The following is a 21854-nucleotide window of genomic DNA, read 5'->3' as shown; positions in this document are numbered from 1 at the left end:
TGCTGAAGATAGATGTTTATGTCAATTTGAAATCTACATGGTTCACAAGGGCAGTGCTGTGAGAGATACAAAGATGGAGCACAGTAATACTGCTTGAATTCTCAAGTTAACACATATTAGAAATATGTTCAAGGTGTTCACTGAGCTTGAGTTTCCCTTTATATTTGCTTGGGAAAGTGATAGCATTTGGCAGAAAATTCTAAAACTTTCCTCTCTTGCTAGGGAGAGTCATTGAAAATTACAGCTGGAATAGAATAGAGAGAATTTAATCAAAGGATCTAAACTGGTTTCCATTAGGTAGTAATTGGGATCCGTAGGTTATTTTTCACTATTTGAGAACAAAACAAAACAAACAAAGCAAAATAAAACAGATAATACTTCACAACTATGTAAAATGTAGTCTCCTTACTGTTGGCTAGAATTATCTAGCTGGTAACACCAGCTACCTCATGATGATAAGAGGTTTTGGTGAGAATTAAAATAGAAATGTGAATTAATGTTTACTTCAATATAACAAACAAAATATTTCAAAATGTAAATTAAAGCTCCTGGGGTGGAATAATAAAAAAAGATCTTTTGTGTAAAAAATGGGTAAAACCTCTGAGGAGGCTCTAATATGCTAATTTTACATATGAGAAAACTGAGATTTAGTCAACTATGTTGTAATTGATCCCTTCCCTTTACTAAAGACCTTTCGGTCTTGTATATTAATGCATAATTTAATAGCTATGCAGAGCTGGAAGAGGGTCCCTACCTTAGAAACTCCCTATACTTGGACTAATGCTCTGCTGTCACTTGAAATTCTTACCAAGTTTTGAACAGGAGGCTCTGCATTTTTATTTTGCAGCAGGCCTCACAAATTATGTAGGTGGTCCTGCAGCTATGCCTTTTTTCCCCCTTAGTATTCTATTATTTCCCCTGCAAGACTGTAAGTTATCCAGGAGCTTTCTTTTTTGGTACTTCTCGCCCCTCTTTCAAAGATGAGTCTTACACTAGTGGATGTAGAGCCACACAGAGGTCTGAGAATTTGGTGTGTTCATCTTTTTATTACAAGTGTTGAGCTCAATGCTTGGTACAGAGCAGGTGTCTAATAAATGGGTGAGTGAATAAATGGATAGCAAATTATCAACAAACACCTGTTGACTTCTTTAACTGACAAAATACTTTAACAGTTTTAGTTTTGCAGTGAAAAGTGACTAGGTGGATTGGGAGAGATTAAAGGTAAAATATTCAAGGAAAAAATCTTGGAAAGAATAAATGGAATTGAATTGATGGAAATCTTAAAGCAAGTAAGATTGAAAGGTTGAACTTTAGGTTGAATATGAAATAATGGGTGGGAGGAGAGATGAATGCTTAAAAGCAGTTAGAAATCTCCAACAAAGTTACAACCTGAGATGGATTGTTTCGTCTCAAATTCAATTTAATACACATCAGATTCATCTTGTAAATTGTAATTCAGGAAATGAGAATTGTCCAACTTTGGGGAAAAAGATGGCATATAGGTTGTGCATTCAGAAAGAACCAAGAGATTATTGAGTCTTCAACAATTGCAAGAGTTCCTTGACCCACTGTTTTGCATTAAGAAGCAAAGTATAAAAACAAAAACAAAAAAACAACAAAAAAACAAAACTTGTAAGCAGTAAAATTTTTATTGTTTCCTCAGCTTCTGGGCAGAATTGACAGAGCTCATGCTCTGGTTCCCAGTTACCTCAGCTTAGCTAAACACATTTGTTCTTTAAACCATGATAGATTCCTACCCTTATGTTCACTTCAGGAAATGTATCTCTGACATTAATTTTTTAAAAATAAAATAAAATTAGAGAACATTCCTTTCTCTGGAGTAGTTTATATTGTGTTTGATCACGTACCATATTGTTTGGGAGTATCAGTTCTTTACAAATTTTACATCCTCGTCAGTGAGGTTATCTTTTAATGGTCTATCTCCTTTACCCTGGATAACATACTACGGTTCTATCCATCTTTAAAGAGATTCCCTGTAGCATAGTCTTGCCTTACTTTCCCTATATAACACTTGAATAAGTGACTTAAATTGTGCACAGGTGTCTAGGTGTGGTTTTAATTTCTTTTCACATTCCGGGATAATGATTTCTTTTAACATATTCATTATGGTTCTCCAAATTATGCACGGTGCTGTTACAGTGCTGGTTCACTGAATATTAAATATGTGAGAGCAATCAATTTTATGCTTCAGGTGATTATTTTTGGGAAAATTCAATTTTTGGAGGGTGAAAATAACAGTGGAATGGAGGCAGGGAATAATAGTTCTGACGTTTATAAGCAAGGTAAAGCAACAATGGAAACAAGCATTTGGGGGAAAGATAGTTTTAAAGTGGTGAATGGAAGGAGAAGCAGGGAGCATTACTAGTCAGGAACACTCAGATTCTAAACAGGCAATGGTGAGGGGTCACACACCTGAGCTCCACTCTAGTGTGCTTGTGGGGGCCAGGTGAAGAATTACAGGATTTGGTGAGATGCACAAAATAATTTCACAGACTATAATGGGAAAGGAGATGATCAAAAAAAGAAGCTTCGTCAGTCTAGGAGAATGTAGATTTTTAGCTCCCTAAATCTCCACTGAAATGGAATTACAGGGCTATGAAAACATATTCCATGCCACCCAAGAATGTTCCTCACACTTAACATTGAGGAAAGTGAAGTGCTGAGATATCCCAATGATGCTATTCTACAAGAAGAGAATGGTGGAATTGTCTTTCCCGTTTCCATTTTTGTATGACACAGACTTGAATAAGAATGTTTTAGGAATTCTGCTGCTTCAATTGTAGCCATCGTTAGAAAAACTCCATCTAGAACGCTGAGCTTTGGTCTTGTGTCTTGTACCATTAGAATGCCCCAACTTGACAAACCAATGAATGGAATGAAAGAAAGAAGAATGGCAGGATAAAACTACTTGGAGTTTTATTTTATAAGCCAACATTAAAAACAGCGATATTCAAGCATCCAAGTTCCTTCAATTACCAGGAGCTGTTAACTTAAAAAAGAACAGTGAAAATAAAAAGAAGAACCAGAGCCCTTAGTTCAATTTTTAAATCTGTATTAGTCCAACCAAGCAGAAGAGGCAAGCTATTTTTACTATTTTCAGAAAAGCAATGCAAATATATAATAAAAATTGGTGATTTGATCAAACTCACTTCAAATGAAAGCTTGAGCTAAATGTTACATGAATATTCAGACAACAACAACCTGTTTGAAATTGCTCTTGAGTATAATTCCAAAATGTATGCATTTTATCATCTCCTAGGCATAAAGCCAAAGGCTAAAAGAGCAGAACATGAAAAAGCTGAACCTGAATTATGTTCTAAACCCTGTTGAGTTTAATTTCACTTACAAAGTAGAATGTTAGTTGGCCACTTAAATTTGCCCCTCACAGCACTGTAAAATTACCTAGTTTCTCATTATCAGCCTCTAAATTGTGTTATTCATTTGGAAATCTCCAATTTTAGGAGCATCAGTCTAAATTACTAGGCAAGTGGTACACAATAAATACACATAATCTAAAACAGACTGTAGCATGAGAAGAAAATATTTTTTTTTTTTTTTTTTTAATATTTGACTGCAGTGTGGGATTTGCAGTTCCATAAGCCTTGTAACTTCAAAAGGCATAAAGGAAAAGTTTTAGCTGAACGGAATATCATGAAAGGATGAGCCCTTAAAAAAGTTGGTGTTTTATAATAGGTAATTACAGATACATATTCTTGATATAAATTTGGAAAAAAGTTCAAACAATCTTCTGAACAGAAACAAAAACACAAATAAATGAACAAGCTGCCACTCAACCAGATAGACATTAATTTCAAAACAACATTTTACTCGGACCAGTAAGATGAATACACTACCCCAAATCAATAAACCTTTGATGATACATACAACTAAAACAAAGAGATGATGAAGCTTACTATATGCCTTATATTTCCTGCTGAAGTTTTTAAATAATATTAATAAATTCTTAAAAGTTATCATTGGAAAATACTCTAAATGAATAAAAACAAGTAATCTAAAATATAAATTTTTCTATGGATTGTGAAATTTTTATTTGCAGAGATCGTGCAAGGGGTCTTAGCATGCAATACTCATACCACTGAAAATGTAATTGCTTAAAATAAAAAAGGAAGAGGCACTAGGTGGGATTCTGGTGATATTCTAGTTCTCGTCTTGAGTGGCAGTTTCATGGTGTGTTCACTTTGTAATTTTTCTTTGAGTTGTACAACTATACACTTATAATTTGTAAACATTTCTGTAGGTATTTTGTATCTCAATAAAAAGCTAAAAGAAAACAGAAAGAAGAGAAAAAGGAAGGAAGGAAGGAAATAAGGAAAAAAGGAAGAGGGGAGAGAGAGAGAGAGAGAGAGAGAGAGAGAGAGAGAGAGAGAGAGAGAGAGAGAGAGAAAGAAAATGCATGCGAGGAGCTGCATTTCTCATACTGAAGAATAATGTACTAATAGAAATTGGTGCTGTAGTCATTTACTTAATTCAAATAAGACATACAGCTTTATAGTGTCGTAGAATTTGCAGCCTGGTTCATAGTTAGAAACCACTTAACTGTCATTTCTGCACAGGAAGACTGTGTGTTGACATTTTCAGACTTTAAAAAAATCCCTGTCACTTAACAGTTGGAAATGCCGCCATATTAGGCATGCTGTTTTCCTGTTTTGGGAAGCAGAATTTAGAAATTAGTGGAGTTAAAAAACACACCTGGGGATTCTACTAGCTTTGTATTTGAAAAACACATACACACACAAATAAATTTTATCTCTGTAGTCCAAAGGGTCTTTGTGGCTCAACTGCTTAAATTTTCTGTTTGGCAATAAGTTGGTTAAACACTTAGTGGCCACTTACTACTAAAGGTGTTTTGGACCCTGAAGTTGTATCTGTAGGTTTTGTCTGTTACTAAGGAGCAGTTTTCCATGTAATATTTTCAAAGGCAAAAGGTTAAGCAAAAATGACATATATTGTAAAATCGAAAGTAAAATGCACAGTACTGATGTGCTCAAAGTCCATGCATTTAAATTCCTTTGTATGATAATTTATGGTGATCATGTCTTCAGACTGCACTATTAGCATACTCACCCCTAACAAGAAGTTCTGCCTCATCTGACACACTGTCTGCTGTGGTCTGTACCCTGCAGCCATATCTCCCAGCATGCATCAGAAGGATGTTCCTGATCATTAAATCTGCAGAGGATGCTTGCTGAAAGAGGGATGAAGTGCCAGTTTAAAATGTTGCAAATCTGCCTAGTTCAAGGTGGTTTAAGGGGAACTTTGCATATTCAGTCAAAGGGCCCATTTTTGGCCTTACAATTAATTTATATGACAACAATTCAGAAATCAAACATGCCCTACTTTAAGGAACACATGGAAGTTATGTTTTTAACAATTGCTAATAAAGTGTTTGAACATTTGATATTGCATATAATTATTTAGCAGCTACAATATTTAAATATGCACACAAATTCATGTATTTAGAAGTATAGGAAAAATAATCAGTGAGCAAAAAATATTGCTTTGGTATTCAGAGACAGACCTATTTTTGTGTCAAGAAAATAGTATTGAAAGGAATAGCCACTTTTGAAAATTAATTATGAGAAAATAGCAGAAAAAAGATTATCTTGTGTAGCTTTATTGAATGGTTCCTCTTGTAAGAACACCACAGCAACAGAATGAGACAGTGCTCATGTGAAAGATTGCTGGTCCCCAAACCATATGTCTTTACTTAACAAAGATTTATTTCTCCCATAAGCACCATGATCAGGGAGTAGGGTTGGCCTAAATCTTTGTAGTTACAAAACACAAAAGGGGCTCAAAACACCTGATTCTTGTTGGGAGCAAGATGATTGAACATAGTTGAAGAACAAGTGGCAGTTAAGGAGATCTGCAAGTACCAGGGAGAATGTGTTTTAGATGTACCAATTCATGGGATCAGTGATGACTCCATCTACCCTCTAAATGACTGGTACAAATCTTTCATTACTTAATCTAGTCTTTCATTTACTCTATCAGGAAAGAGAGATTTCCTTTTTCACGACTATGTAAGATCTAGTATTTATAACAACTCATGAGGTATTTCTTTTTCAGAAAATGATAGCAAATCTCCAATACACTTTTCAGTTTCCATGTTGCCATCAAAACAGTTGACTGGAATGAGAGTACATGCATGCACTTGAAATGACATATTCAAAGAACTCAACACTTCTCTCCAATAGTAGTTGAGCATATGAAAGAATGTTTAATGCAAGTTATAAAGAATCACCCCAGTTAAAGATCTTTTAATTTTTGTTGGAATGGGTGAATTAACTTAAAAAAAAAAAAAAGATGCATTTGTCCTTAGGAGGCTGTATCCTGATGCTTATTTGAGTTTAGTTGTTTGCTTTTATTTTGAAATAGACCAATGAAAATTATGAAAATGAGAGGAATTTCTAGAAATCCTTTGCATTCTTTTTTCCCCTTCACATTCATTCTTTAGCATCTAAGTGAATTACTTAACTGTATACTATGTTTTAGATCATTTCCTTCTGGTATTTCATTTCTGGTCTTCCCCCCCCCCCCCACACACACACCACCACCATCCTGTTAGTCTTATGATAAAAAATTCTAAGGATATTGACATTTTCTCTCATGAAATAATTGTTAAGACATGATCTGGGTCAGTCATTTGCAAGGGAATGCTTCATGGTGAGAATGCATTAAAATGTCATAACAAATATTTCAAGGAATGTGATGTTTGTTCAGCGAATGCCATACACTGCTCGTTTCTTCAGGATAAATTGTTACTCTTAACTTTCCTTTTCTCATCTCTACTAGACTCAAACCTGAAAAGGAAATTTACACTTTAATACCTTTTAATTCAACATAGGGAAACAAAAGCAAACTGTAAGCACTATAAGCCATAATTTTCAAATCAACATAATTTAACAATGTGTAAAAGCACTTCAACATATTTATCACTTCATACTTATGGGCCCTTCTTAGGTGTGAAAATCTCCTTTTTCCCCTGCATTTTTAAGAAACTCTCCTAATAGGGTACTCAGTTAAATTAACCAGAAATCAAGGTGCACAGCATGGGCCCAGAAGGGGGCCTGTGCCTAATGAAAAAAGCAAGGAGAGGCCCAGGAAATGAGCGAGGATTTTATTGTTTCCAGAAATACGCTCCTGAAAGACTGCGTGGTGTTTTTTGTTTGTTCCGTTGTTTTTCGTACTTGCTCGCTTGGTTTTCAATAACTGGTGGTAGTTTAACTGCAGAAAAGGTAATGATTATTAAGTCATTTGTCAGGCTCACATTTTGGAAAAATCGTTTTGTAAAATCACATTCTTGTGATTAAATAATCAATTGTCTTATTTTCCAGAACCTTTTCTTCCCAAATATTTTATTTCTTTTTCTCTTGGACAGAAATCCCCAAACTTTTGTCCTTTCTGTTGAATTATAGTGAAAGAAAAATCTTCATGGGGTTATGAGGAGACTTCATTAAAAATCACGTAAATGTCCAAGGAGTTCAGGAGCGCAAGGTATAGATTATCTATCCTGTGTCGTCCTTTACTTGGTTCCTACCGTTACCAGTGCGCAGTGCCCTATGATCTCGCTGAGGCTCCTTCACCATCTATCTGGAAGAAAAAGTCTACAGCCCATGGCCTATCTATCAATGCCAAGGCTATCTGAGGAGTTGAAATCATCTCATTTGGGGCCCATCCCTTCTCTTTTGGATTATATCTGTATTATATTTTTATAATTTTAAACAGGGAAGATTAAAAGTAAAATGAATGGATTGTGAACACTAAACCTAAATTACCCTTTCAGTAGATTTACTGATCTTTCAAGAGAAGTAATGAGAAGAATTCATGTGGGAGCCCATTATACTTAATCTCAGCCCACAGTATGCCTTTCCTGAGAGGGAACCCTTGCAATTTTGTGCGCTTTTAATGAAATGGTTACTTATAGCAGATGCTTGCTTTCTTAAGCTTAAAGTTCACTTGCACTTTTTCTCTCTTAGGAGTTACTCTCTCTTTTCTTGTTTTCTTCAACACCTGCTGTATACTATGCTGTCTTTTCTTTGCTGCTTTCTTTGGCTTTATGAATATACTGTGTTACATGGTGCTTCAAATGAACTTCCCCACAACCAGTGCTTAACACAATGCTCTAAGCACAGTGTGTCTAGCACAGTACATGCTGCATAGTGAGGGCTCAAGAAATATTTGTGGAATGAATGAATATGTGAGACTCTTTAAGAAAGAGACTGTATGTTCACTTTTTGTGAGACCAGCAACATGATTAAGTCATTTACATCTCTTGGTCACATAGTCTCATTAGTTGCTAGATTAGTTGCAGTTGCTAGATTATGTAACTTTTATTTCTGAGTGAAATAATACAGGGAATGTCATCCTTTCACAATTCCATCTCTTTTATTGGCTCTCACTTTGACTAAGTGTTCTGCTCATCCAACATAATACTGCTGGTTATGACTTTCTAAAAATGGAAAGCTCCTTTAACTGTGCTGTGCAAAGTGGCTGCTGGCTCTTGTTGCCCTGAGGATGAAATCTAATCTCCTTATTTAAACACAGAAATCTCCTCAGAGCATGAGTCCACTGCCGACTGAATCCTGTGCTTCTGCAGCTCTAACCTCACATTTCCCCACGCATGGGAATACGTCACTTAACTCTGCACGTTGTTCCCTTGCAGATGCTCTTTCTCCTTTGCCTGGAAAGATATCTATAGGTGAAGTCTTTTTGGACACTCCCTAGGCATCAATAGTTCTGTCGTTGTTTAGTGATGCTTTAATAGCACTTTACTCATGTCCCAGAACTAACACTTGACATTCTCAGAAGTCTCTCCCAAGTCCACGTGGAAGTCCACTATGGGCATTCCCAGAGCCAAGCTAGGTACCAGTGCAGCTGGTGGTTCCTGGGTGAGCTATTGGATGCATGAATGGCTTCCTTCCTTCCTTCTTTGTGCCTTACAGTACCTTCTCCTTTCCCTCTTTTTGTTCTCTCAAAGAAATTAGGAAAGGAAACGACAAAAGGCTATGGAGGAAGAGAGTATAAAAAAGTACTTAAAGAATGTATACAGGTTTTGGAATGACACAGAATTGTGTGAACCTCTGCTCTAACACTTATTAAATTTTGAAGTTGGAAAACTTACTACATTGCTCAGAGCTTGTCTCACAGCTTCAATGTGAGATAATGCAAGTAAAGCCCATAGTAATGTATTTCGTACATAGTAAATGTTTGATAAATGTTATCTGTGAAAGGGCCTGTAATTGCACTCTTAGCCAAGAGGAATATTTCTTTAATTGGTATTCACTTATTCAACAAACTGGATATCAACATTTTCAATAGCTGTAGTAAGTTTTCTAAATACCTAGCTTTATTATAGATACATACATCCCCTTTTCTTTCTTGTAGAAAAGCACTGCGCTCAGAATAAGAAGACCTGAATTCTAGCCTTAGTTCAACATCTTCCAAGCACTGCAACTATGGGAAGTCCTTTTGGAGGGATAATGACAGTTACACTGTTTATCTTATGAGTATTGAGGGAAATCAAGTGAAACAATGTGCATACATGAACTACTGGAAAATGCTTCAAAAGTGTAAAGGACTCTTAAAGCATTTTTTTTTTTTACCAAGATTTAGTAGAATTCGATGCATATAACATAGTAAGCACTCTGAGAATGTTTTGGGATTGTATCACCTAAATGACAAAATAACTTAAATTGAAGTTCTTGAAAATAGTGACTCAGATTCAATGACTCAGTCAGAAGCCTGCTAGGTATGGCAGTTTCCATGCCCTAATTTAGTTTTGTTTTTTTTTTAACTTTCTCAAGGGGTACTTCCAGTACTCCCAACCCCCAATAAACAGATGTATAAAGCATTCCTCTCTGTCAAGCAAAGTAATGTGGCATGTAAATTCTATGAGATGCAATTTAAAAAATCTTTTCTAATATAAAAAAATGGATATTGGCTATGAAACGTGGATTATTAGATATGATTCATGTTATTGACATAAAATCACAGATAGTTAAAAGATTTTCCTGGCAACAGTATTTCTTTTTCCCAGACGATCATTTTTTTTTAAAGTACTCTATCATAAGGAAATAATATACATATACATTCGTATTCTTCTTACAATTGTTTTTTCTTAAACCTTTATATATAATGGGATTTACCTTCGTGATGACAAGGGTTTTAATATATTTTTAAAGAAAGCAGCTGATATTAATTTGGGTGCTTAAATAATTGGACATATTATCTGAAATAGAAATATTAACTGCCGCCAGTGAAGAAAATACTAGGCAAAATACTATTTGACAAAAACAGTTATGTCTATTTTGGTAAAATATTAGATGGTTCCAGCAATGCAAAGGAGACTAAAACTGGGGTAAAAATGGCTCTAACATCCCATTACTGGGACCTTGGTATTTACTTTCCAATACGCATTCTAATAATGCATTTTTAAGTACTAAGAAAAATTCAGAAACTGCTACTTGGTGACATAAAGAGGAAAAAAGAATTGATGACTCATTGATGAACTCAGGATGGCTATTATAGCCAAATTGAATCATTTACTATTATAAGCACAAAGTTAGGAATAGAAATCATTCATGAGATCAGTCCACTATCTTGGTTAAAATGAAGATAGGCCTTATAAAGCAGCTCAGAGCAAGAATATACAGGACCAATTACAATTAAATTTCAACATAATAAATTTAAAAATACAAATGGTAAATTATACTTATTTCCTAGATGACAAAATTGGATATATGAAGAACACTGAATGAATGACAACAAACCATGTGTATTACATTAGTGTCCTCTTTTTCCAAGTAGACAGAGGACTAGGGTGTGTGATAATTAATGTGTCAGTTGATGCCAGACTTAGGTGGCACGTTTGTGCCCTGATTCTTGAAAGATATCTCTTATCTGATCACATGTGCATTGACCCTCTTTTCCCTCATGGAGAGGTAAATGGGGATTTCTTTACTAAAATTAACAAAAATGACTAAGGCAAAGGGTTCTGCTACAGACTGAAGGTTTGTGTCCGCCAAATTCATATATTGAAACCTAATCCCCAATGTGATGATACGATATTTGGAGGGAGCGTGTTTGTAGGTAATAAGAGAATGAGGGTAGGTGAAAGAAACCCTCATGATTGGAATTAGTGCCTTTATAAAAGAGATCCCAGAAAGCTCTTTCCCTTTTGCCATATGAGGACACAGTGAGAAGATGGCCATCTATCAATCAGACAGGAAGAAGATTCTCACCAGACACTGACTCAGTCAGTACCTTGATCTTGGACTTCCCAGCCTTCAGAACCGTGAGAAATACATTTCTGCTGTGAATAAGCCACACACTCTATGGTAACCTCAATGGACTAAAACAGTTTCTAAGTATGTACAGTGTTATTTCTATATTCATATATGATTAATATATTGATATACATTGATTAAGAGCTTCTAAGTTAAAAGAGGCATGAAATAGATAAAGTCACACAATTTATTAACCTACGCATTCTTGAATTTACTCTTAGCTCCATTCTACCCATTACCAAAGTTTGAGAACATTTGACTCATCCTCCTTTTATTGTTTGTGTAATTATAACTAATCCAAAATGTATTTATTTTTATGTGCCATACTCAGCTTTGGTTATATAGGTATACACTCTAAACCTAAGGAGTATCTAGTCTAATGCAGCTTTGATGGATAAAACACAGGAAGAGAGTGTGGAGTAGCTTTCCTGCTATCTGCACCTAGGTTGAAAGAGATGTGAAGGAGAGAGAAGGATATGTAGTCTGACAGTACAGTGGTCAGGCAGGTCCAGGGACAGATATTCTTGCTTTCCGTGTGCCTCATACAGGCTTAGCCATCATTCTGTGAGCACTGACTGTTAAATTTAGGATTGTAATAGTAGCTTTCAAAACAGTTCTTTTTATCCTTTGTGTTACTTCCTCTCTGTCTGTCATCCTTACCCATCTGATATGTCATTGTTAGGTTAGTCCTCTAATAAAACTGATTTTTTGTTTTTTTTTTACACAATTGCAAAAATCTTCACTGGCTATCTCCCCCTACAAGATGGTCCAACTTCTTAATCAGCATTTGAGGCTGGACTCCACCTATTTTTTCTGTCACTATAGTGGACAGTGTACTTTCTGCACCTTTTCTCAAGTGGTTTCCCCAGTGACTTGTCAAAGTCTCCAAATAATGTCTTACATGTTAAGGCACTGTGTAAGTCCTCTCTCTTTCAGAAAGGCTTAATTAACCACAAGGACTGGCGATGCAATTTGTGGGTCCCAGTGTAAAATGAAAATGTGAGCTCCTTGTCCAAAAATTAAGAATTTCAAAGTGGTGACAACCAAGCATTATACCAAGCAAAAGGCCCTTCTCAGTGTGGGGTGACACAGGTTGCACACCCATGACGCTGGTCCTGCTGAACCCTCAGTCTACACTGATACTGCCTGTGATCTCCTGAAACTTGTATGCACATTCTAGGCAATGGTGCTCTTTGGAAGAAATATCGAGAAGTTGGCATACATCTCTTTGCAAATTGAAAATTGTAAAATGTCTATCCTTTCCTACCTTAATGCCTGTAGTTTGTCTTTTACTCTTTATTCATTTGCAATCTTTTCCTCAAAGACTGCAATGTTGAGATGAAAAAAACAGAAATATAATACATTACATATTTTTAAAGCGTGTGTTAAAAAACAAGATAAACTTTGTTTTATATTTGATGTGGGCCTGTCTAGACATTAGAACATTTAAGTGTCATTTTGTCCAAAGTCTTTTTATTTTTAATTTTTTTCTTGAACCTCCAATGCAGACATAAAGCTCATCGACACCCCTTTGTCGGCTTCAGTCTGTTTACTGTAAGCTCAATGTGTTGGCAACGAACAAGGAAACATCTCACACTTTCAAGAATGGAGTTGGGAAATTCCTCTAAACTCTGCAGTCCTAGAGCTGGAAGGGCCATAGAGGGACTCTCATCCTCACTTAGAAGTTGGCCGTTTTATAACCACAATGACAGACCAGGGTTCTTTAAGAGAATTCTAGGAAAGAGTGGTTTTAAACTCACATCACAATATTATGAAAAAAAATCCCTTCTAGTATTTGTATTATAGAGCAATGTTCTCACGGAATCTCTTCAATAATATTTTATCATCTAAATAACACCTAGTCCATAGGTTGGCTCAATGAGGCAACAATGATAGGCAGAAAGATGTTAGCAATCATGACAGACAATGTATGTTTTTCCTTAGAGGGACAGAAATGGAATAATCTTATTATGTTTCACTAGCTACCCCAGCTGATGGCTCAGCCATTGTGAAACAGATTCAAGCTATCCTTGAATGTCAAGCCATCCTCTCTGTTACCTGCTTGATTTCATGACCCACAAAATTGTGAGAAGAACAAATGGCTGTTGTTTTACACCACTAAGTTTTGGAGTGGCTTATTATACTGCAGTGAATAACTATAAAATAATTTGGTACCTGGAAGTGAGGTACTGCTGTAATTATAACCAAAACATGCGGCATTTGGTTTGGGGTTATGGTACAGAGGCTGGAAAGGCCAAGAGGACAGGATCAGTGAAAGCTGGATGGATCTCAAGAAAACCTTTGATAAGGGCTTCGGGAACAATGAGGAAATTGTTATTGGAGGCTGGAGAAAAGGTGACACTTTACATACCGTGTTTCCCCCCAAATAAGACCTAGCCGGACCATCAGCTCTAGCAGGTCTTTTGGAGCAAAACTTATTAGAAGACCCAGTCTCATTTTAATATAATATAAAACCAGATCTTATATAAGACCAGGTATAATATAATATAATATCATATACTATAACATAATACAATACCAGGTCTTATATTAAAATTTTTGCTCCAAAAGACACATTAGAGCTGATGGTCTGGCTCGGTCTTATTTCCAATACTGCAGTATTGGAAAGTTTGGCAACAGTACCATCTGAAATGATGCAAAGAACACATTAACCACAGTGAACAACTTTGAATTTGCCCAAGGAGATTTTCAGGAAGAAAACTGAAAGTACCAATTGGTTTCTTTTACCTGTGGATAATAAGGTATAAATACACAGATGAACTGAAAAGAGAGAAATGCTCATTTCTCAAACAGAATATAAAAGGAATCTAAAGGAGCCATGACTCTAGATTTAAAAACAAAACTACTTCTCATCTCTGGTCTCACCAAGTGGTCAAAGACTAGCAAAGTAAGAAATAGCCTCAGCAAACATCAAATCCAGGGTGATTCCAAACAAAGTATGTCCCCAGGATAAAGATCCCAAGTGTGTAGCCACTTACAACAAAGTGTAAGATCCTCTGTTTACACCAGAATATTAAAGGTATTTTCCTATAGCAATCAGACCCTCTCTCCAAGATGGGAAGAACCTAAAAACTATTAATGGAGGCCAAAATAACTTTGAGAGACTATAATTGAAGGCTGGAGAAAGGGGTATGTCGCGCGGAGTGGCAGGCGGGGTCTCTTCTCCCACTCCCCACATAAGAACTCAGGACATGGTGAGCCCAAAAAGGAACACCCACGGAGCCATAGATAGGGGAGTCAAATCACTATATTCTCACTGGAGGCTGGGCTGGAGACACAGGAAGCAGGAGCCACAGAATCTTCAACCCGCCGTCCTAACAGCAGTTCGCGCTTGCCAGCCACCATCTTCTTGCTAGCTCCCATTCTTTCTGCTAACGTAGCCACAGCAGTTATATTAGTGGCCAATGGCTTACGGGTTACAGCTGATGGCCATCTGATCACAGTTGATGGCCATTTACTACCCGAGCCAGCACCTTTCTATGTGAGGCCGAGAGCCTGGAAACTGCTTTTTGGGGCTTTGTCCCCACAGGGTACCTGAATTATGAACTGGCAAAAATATTAGTAAAATCCTTGTCTGTGGTAATGTGGAAGATGAGAAGGGTTCTTAAGGAACTTATAGATCTGATTAAGGAGATTTATAGGGAGAATGAAAGTGTTGACTACTGCCTTAGTTATTTGTGATAGTGTATGAAAGGAGTGGTCTGAGCTGAAAAAAGACCTTCGTTTTCAGTAAGAACTTAGACAACTACTTTCCGAACTACTTCCAGAACTTCCTGGGTTGAAAAATAAGCTAGTTCTCATTTCATCTTCTTGAGCTATAAAAGAACTGAACAAAGGAAAAGGTGCCTTTGAATCTACTAGGTAAGTATCAATTGAAGGCAATTTTAACTATATTTTGATCTTGTATCAACCATATTTGCACTTCATTCTTATAAAAAAATATGATATTCAATTTACTACTGTTTAAAAACAATAGGCCCAAAATGGAATCACGTGTGTTAAGCCCACATCACCAAACTTAGACTTAATACCTAACCCAGCTGCAGATCCAGTGTCTGCCAGGAATGTAATCTTCCTGGTCAGCACCAGTGAGGGAGTTCACCTGATAGCCCACCTCCATAGGCAGGTTATTGAAGACTGAAACAACCCACCCTTTCCCCCCTTTTGCCTATAAAAGCCTTCCTTTTAGTACAGCTCCTTGGAGCTCCTTTCTATTGGCTGGATGGGATACTGACCAATTCTCCAATCATTCAATAAGCCAATAAAAATCTTTCAGTTTTACCCAGTTGAAGTTTTGTTATTTAACTCTGTTATACCTAGTTCTTAGCACAGTGTCTGGCACATAGAAGCCTCTTCACATATATGAAAGAGCATGATTTGTTATGGAATGAGTGTGGTAATGGACATTTTAGAAGAAAAAAAAAGCGAGAATGGTGGAGACACTTTTTTACCTAATCTTTTTTGCAAAAACATAATACTTTAAATGGAATAATTAATTTTATATAAGAATTTCTAAAGATAAGTATGCCACTTCAATATCTTGCTATCTCAAGTTTTTTTTATCAAAATTCAATTTTTTTATGTATTTACATTTTATTTGCAATATTAGTAAACATTTTAACAAGTACAATCTTCAACAAGTTGCTGTATTATTTTAACTATGTGTTTCAGGACCAAACACTCAGAATTCTTTTGCCAATCCTAATTTGATAGTTACTAATGCTTAGCAATAAGTTTCTGAATGAAAAATACCTTACTGCAAAAGAAGGAAATTTGGGTAACAGCGACCATTTAAGCATTGTTTTGCACAGTCATGAAGATTCTCTTCAACCTCAAAAATACCAAGAATTCAGGGAATTCAAACACAGCAATGTCAGAAAAGACTATTCAAACTACTGTTTAGATTGCAGGCGTCAACAGCAATCTTCCAATGAAGATTCAAACAGAGGAAGAATAGTTCAGTTAAAACAAAGGTCAAATTGAATAAATGTGTCAATCAAAAGCCAACTATGAAAAGTTCAAGATAAGGACTCTCAGTCAAATTCGGCTGACATTTTGAAAGCAAGTTAAGACACTTTGTCACAGAAAACTCATTTTTAATAACAAGGCTTTGCAGCTTTATAAAAGAGAATCCACCAATTATTTAATGTATAAAAATCAGAGTTTACTTAGAGATCAAAAATCATTAATGATGGCATAGTCTACTCCCTCACCTCACTCTTCTGTAATTATATAATACAGCTCTGATATTTCAAAAATATTTACAAGACTCTTCCAAGCTCTACATCTTTGAATTGACAGCGACACCAATGATCATATCTTAGGACATTTTGTATTTTGTCCAAAGAATTCATATTGGTAGGGCTTGAATTTTTCATGATATGTGAAATTTTGTCTGTGTTTCTGCTGGTTGTACAAAATAAGAGATGCTGATCTCTTACCCAGAAAAAAAGGACATTATTCCATCCTATAAGATTATTGTTGCTTTTAAAGAAGAAATCTTTATTTACTTTTAGAGAAATCTTATATCATTTATCAAGATATTACATATACAAATATATTCTTAGTCATAGAGAAAAATTCTGTTCGAGATTATTTTTCCTTCCGCATTGGAACTCCTTCCGCATTAAGATTTTTTCAATTCTAAGGACATCATGAGACTTTGAAATATCTTGCATGAGTCAAGCTGGTATGCAATATTTAACACAGAGAAATGTGATTTTGGAGCTCCTGAAAAAATGGTTGGTGTTCACTAAAAAATGTTAAAATGATTTCACTGTGACTGGATGCCATATTTAGACAATTTCTTGGGTTTCAGTCTTTGAATATAACTTAAAAAAATCATAAAACTTTATAATTAGATAGGAATATTAGGAGTCATCTACTTTAACCTCCTCACCTTGAAGATGAGAACTCAGGTGAAATAATTCACTCAATGTCATACAGCTGAATAGGAACAAAGCCTGGACCTACACCAAAAACTCCTGACACTTTCTCCCCACTCAATCTATTAATTTTTTACTATATAATGATGCCACCCAATAGTGTACTTTGATATTATAACATTTCCTTGAAAAAAATCTGGCAGCATCTGTTTACATTACAAATAATTTTTATTACTTTAACCCTGCAATTCACTCCTGGGAATCTATTCCATAGAATCTATCTCAAAGAAAATTGTTAATGCACTTGGATACAGATGTTCAGAAATGTTTTCTGTAGCACTGTTCATAAATTTCTCAAAACAGAAAACAAAGTTAATATTTATAAATAGGGAAATGGCTAGAGGCATAGTCATACATGGACTATTATGTACCCACTGGAAAAAAAATGAATTAGAGATGTATATCAGGTGACATGAAATAATTTTCAAGATTATTGAATGAGAGTAATGTGATGCAGAAAATGTATGTAAAATATGTTTAAATTTTTTTTAAAATGACAAAAATATCCCTGTACTTATAAATCTGTTTAGGATTACAGTAGAACAGAGAAAAATACAGAAGGGCATCCATTAGGAAATTAGCAAGCTTGACTAGGTGTGTTCAATGCTATTGATTATAAGAGGATAAAAGTAGGAGAAAGTCATCCTACTAATATGATAAATCATATAATACCACTTATTTTACATCTGTGTCTGTGTATGCTTACAGGGATGCATGAAAACATGATTACAAAACAATGGTGATTACTTTAAGGTAGTGTGATTTCAAGGGGTTTTCATTCTCTTCTTTCTGCTTTTAATATGTTCAAAGTTAGTTAAGAAAAAAAAGATCCTTAACTTATTCTGTCTGATTATTTTTAAAAGCTGAGTCTGGGTGGTGAACACAACAATGTGATATATAGATGATGTATTACAGAATTGTACACCTATGTAACTTGACTAACACCTGTCACTCCAATAAATTTTAATAAAAAAAGGGCAAATTGAAACATTTTTACTGAAATGCTTGAGTCTCTAATACTAACTAAAGTTATTTTAAACACCAGAGACATTGTAGTAGCCTGTCCAGAGTCACTACTGATGTGATGGGCACAGTGAGCAAAGCATGTTACAGGTCCCTACTTCAGGGAAGCCAAAGGTCTATTAGTATTCCTTACTACTTAAAGTGATGGATAACGACAATTAAGAGTGCAGGTTTCAGAAATGCTTTTAGGAACTACTATCACTATAGTTTATAAGTACTTTAACACAAATTTTGTCTATATGTGATATTATGTGTGGGGCTATCAGATGTTAAACAGGATAGAATATAGTATTTTACAATTTCAATTGGGCTTTTTGATCTGAAATAGTTGTTTAGTACAATATAGCATCTTCACAATTAATGCATTCCAAATTATTTCAACTAATTTTGCTTCAAAATAGTTTATTACTTTGGTTTTACAGATGTGTAAGGTGTACAATGAGAGAGTTTGATTTTAGGGTAGTTAAACAGCTATCAGTTAGATTATTACCTTACCTTATAAAGTGGACTGATAACCTTTACTAATGAATTTAGTTGAATTCAATTGAACATTAATTCTAAGAACAAGTCTTTCGGCCAATTACATACTTGGTTAATAATTCAAATTTCTCCTCCAGAGTTATTTTCTCTTAACAGGATAATATCGCAACACAGTAATACTTACCATATTAAATTGTTTGAAAGTCTCTCTAGATTAAGAGTTCCAGAAGGGAGATATAATGCTTTACTCAACTATCTATTCCCTGCCCCGATACTGTGTTATACACATTACCATTAAGTTTTTGTAAAGTGATATACTAAAAATATTCCTGATATTGGTATGTCACTATTTTTTTATTATTTATTTATTTATGTATTTATGTATTTATGTATTTATTTATTTATTTATTTATTTATTTATTTATTTATTTATTTATTTTTGGCATGGTAGTTTAGCACACAAGCAAGGAAATCAGAAAGTAACTATACATAGAGTATAAAATCTTATTTGTTTATATAATAATTTAACAAATACTTTATTTAGCAAATAATCTGCTAGGCATGATGCCAGTTGCTGGCAATGCTTAGCAAGATAGGTATGGGTCCTGTCCTCAGAAATATATAATATAATAAAAGAATAAATGTGGAAGAAAGCAGAAATTCTGATTTTAAAGTGCTCCTGTTTTCCTTAACTGCACTGCATTCTTAGAATGCCTTCTTGAATAAGTAGCCTCCTGAAAAAAAATCACATAGTGCTTCTCAGGGAATTATCTTAATGACCCTGAACATTGAATCTTAACATTGTAACAGTTAATCTCTTTTTTATATACCCCACAGAAAGCTTCAAGCAACATGCAAATTTCTGTAAAACACACGTACTTACGCTAAGCAACATGCAATTTATCCCTGGATTTAATTTTGAAAAATCTGGCAGCTTTACGTTTGTTAGAAATATGAAACTTGCTATAATTGGAACAAAGTATAATCATGGTCATTTACTTAACTTTAATAGGTGATATGAGAAGCTTTCTTTTAAACAGAATTACAATAGTAATAGATGACGTTTGCATTCACTATAAATCACCATGTGGTATTGGGATTTGTAGACCAAAACTTCAGTATCTTTCATATTTTCCTCATGCTCAGTCTCTACCTGGAATGTACTTTCTCCTTCTCCTTCCTCTTCCTGATTTGCTTGCAATTCTGTTTATTCTCCTTTAAGAATAGGCTCAAGTACTACTTGGCTTAGTAAATCTGCTCTGCTTCAACAGGTTGAATGATGTGTAACTTAGGACTGAGTTCCCTAAACGTACTTCTTCCATTGCTTTCGCCACCTGTCGATTTATAAGTCTGTTCCTCCGGAGGACTACGCTCCTCAAAAGCAGCACCTCAGTTATATTCATTCAGACACGCCCCCATTGAATATTTGTTATTGATTATTACAGAATCCTCAATTCGTGGACAAGTGGCTAATATATAGATACTCAATAAATCTTTGTGAAACTGTGACATATTCAGAATTAATCTGTTGTACACTGATGAACACTCTCTAGAGCCATCGATTATTCATTAAAGAAAATGGTTGTCGTGCTTTCCAAACTCTCTAAATTGATCTTTTCTACTTCACTTATAAAAGAGAGATATCAGATGAAGAAAGAAAGTGAACAATAACAGACCAATAGTTATTTCTAAAATTCCCTCTTCCTCCTTTTTTCTAAGAGAGAGAACAACTTTGAGAGGCTACATACTGCGTTATTAATTCTAGACTCCTAAAGTCACTTTTATATTATAATATGATAAAAATAGTCCATGAAAGCAACTACAGGGTTTTGAAAATCTAAAGCTAAACACATCATAACACTTAGGCACCTTTTAGAATTTAATACAAAACAGATGTAGAAAGAGGAATTGCAGAATAAAGACATTTGAAATATGTCTTGAAAATAATGGCCTCTCAAAAACCCAACTCTTTGAAAATCACTTTGAGAATATAGAAGTCTGTCTAAAGCACAATACTTACATATCAGTAGTATTTCAAAATGTAAAACTGAACCATATTTGCTTATAAAAATCCTGAACTTTATGTATAAGAGAATAAGAATAGTCTTTTATTTACTAAAGCTTTCAAAAACTAAAAAGAATAATCTTCTTTTATATAATATTCCTACAACGTAAAAATTCTAGTGTTAAAAGCCATATTATATTATGCATGTCATCACTCTGTAGGTTAAATTATATCCCCTGCATACATAGATACATAAGCAGGGCATTCTTTTAAAAAGATAGAAAACTAATAAAACATATCAGCATTATTTCAACATAACTAGAAACCATTGTATATGTATATTTTCCTTTTATTAAAAGCCATGAGTACTATTTCTAGAGAAAACAATTATTTTTGGCACAATATCAAAAACATTGAAATTTCATGTGAAGCAAAATGAATAAAGCTATTGATCACTGACATTCTGTATAATAGAAGTCAGAAACTCTCCTCGGTTAACAAAAAATAAAAAAGCTACTTTGATATGATAGTCAACCGTTCTTTCTAAGTGAACTACTGTAAGTGGCTAGTTTTTAGTTCATATACTCTTACCTTCACTTATTCCTTTAGCAATTCTACAAATATTTATTTAATCTTTAATGTGTAGCAGGTACTGTGTTAAGTTCAGAAAATAAACATGTTCCTAAATTCTGGAAATGTGAAGATTAGATGGGAAAGAATCAAGCAGTATTTATAGTAGAATTTGATACTTGCTTTGGTGGAGGGATGGGAAAGGTATAATGGAAGCACTGGAAGCAATGCCAGTGAGGAAAAGGACAGAATCTGAAGCCCAACCTGCTATCTGACTTGAAAACTGAATTTTGGTGGTGAAAAACTCAGTTGAAACTAACAATGCTGTAAGTAATGTACCTCGCAGGAAGAGATATTATTTTAAACGTCTTAAATGTGGAAACTGAATATTTTTTTTCAGAAGAACAGTTGCAGTTTCTGCATTCTACATTCTTTGCCTTATTTTCAGCAGTAAAAGCAATATAACATAGCACCTGATAT

General features: G+C 34.9%; 1 protein-coding gene across 1 annotated transcript in view; it reads right to left on the bottom strand.

The window, feature by feature from the left end:
* CNTN5 (contactin 5) overlaps window positions 1–21854 on the bottom strand; it is a 1322225-nt gene that overhangs the window by 101379 nt on the left and 1198992 nt on the right. Inside the window, exon 16 of the mRNA XM_081062322.1 lies at window positions 5107–5227. Coding sequence (XP_080918448.1) covers window positions 5107–5227 — 121 coding nt within the window. The remainder of the gene's footprint in view (window positions 1–5106; window positions 5228–21854) is intronic.

The sequence above is a fragment of the Rhinolophus hipposideros genome (genome assembly GCF_964194185.1).
Source record: "Rhinolophus hipposideros genome assembly, chromosome: 10".
Classification (NCBI taxonomy): domain Eukaryota; kingdom Metazoa; phylum Chordata; class Mammalia; order Chiroptera; family Rhinolophidae; genus Rhinolophus; species Rhinolophus hipposideros.
The sequence above is the reverse complement of the archived record's forward strand: the minus strand, read 5'-3'. Positions and strand labels throughout refer to the sequence as shown.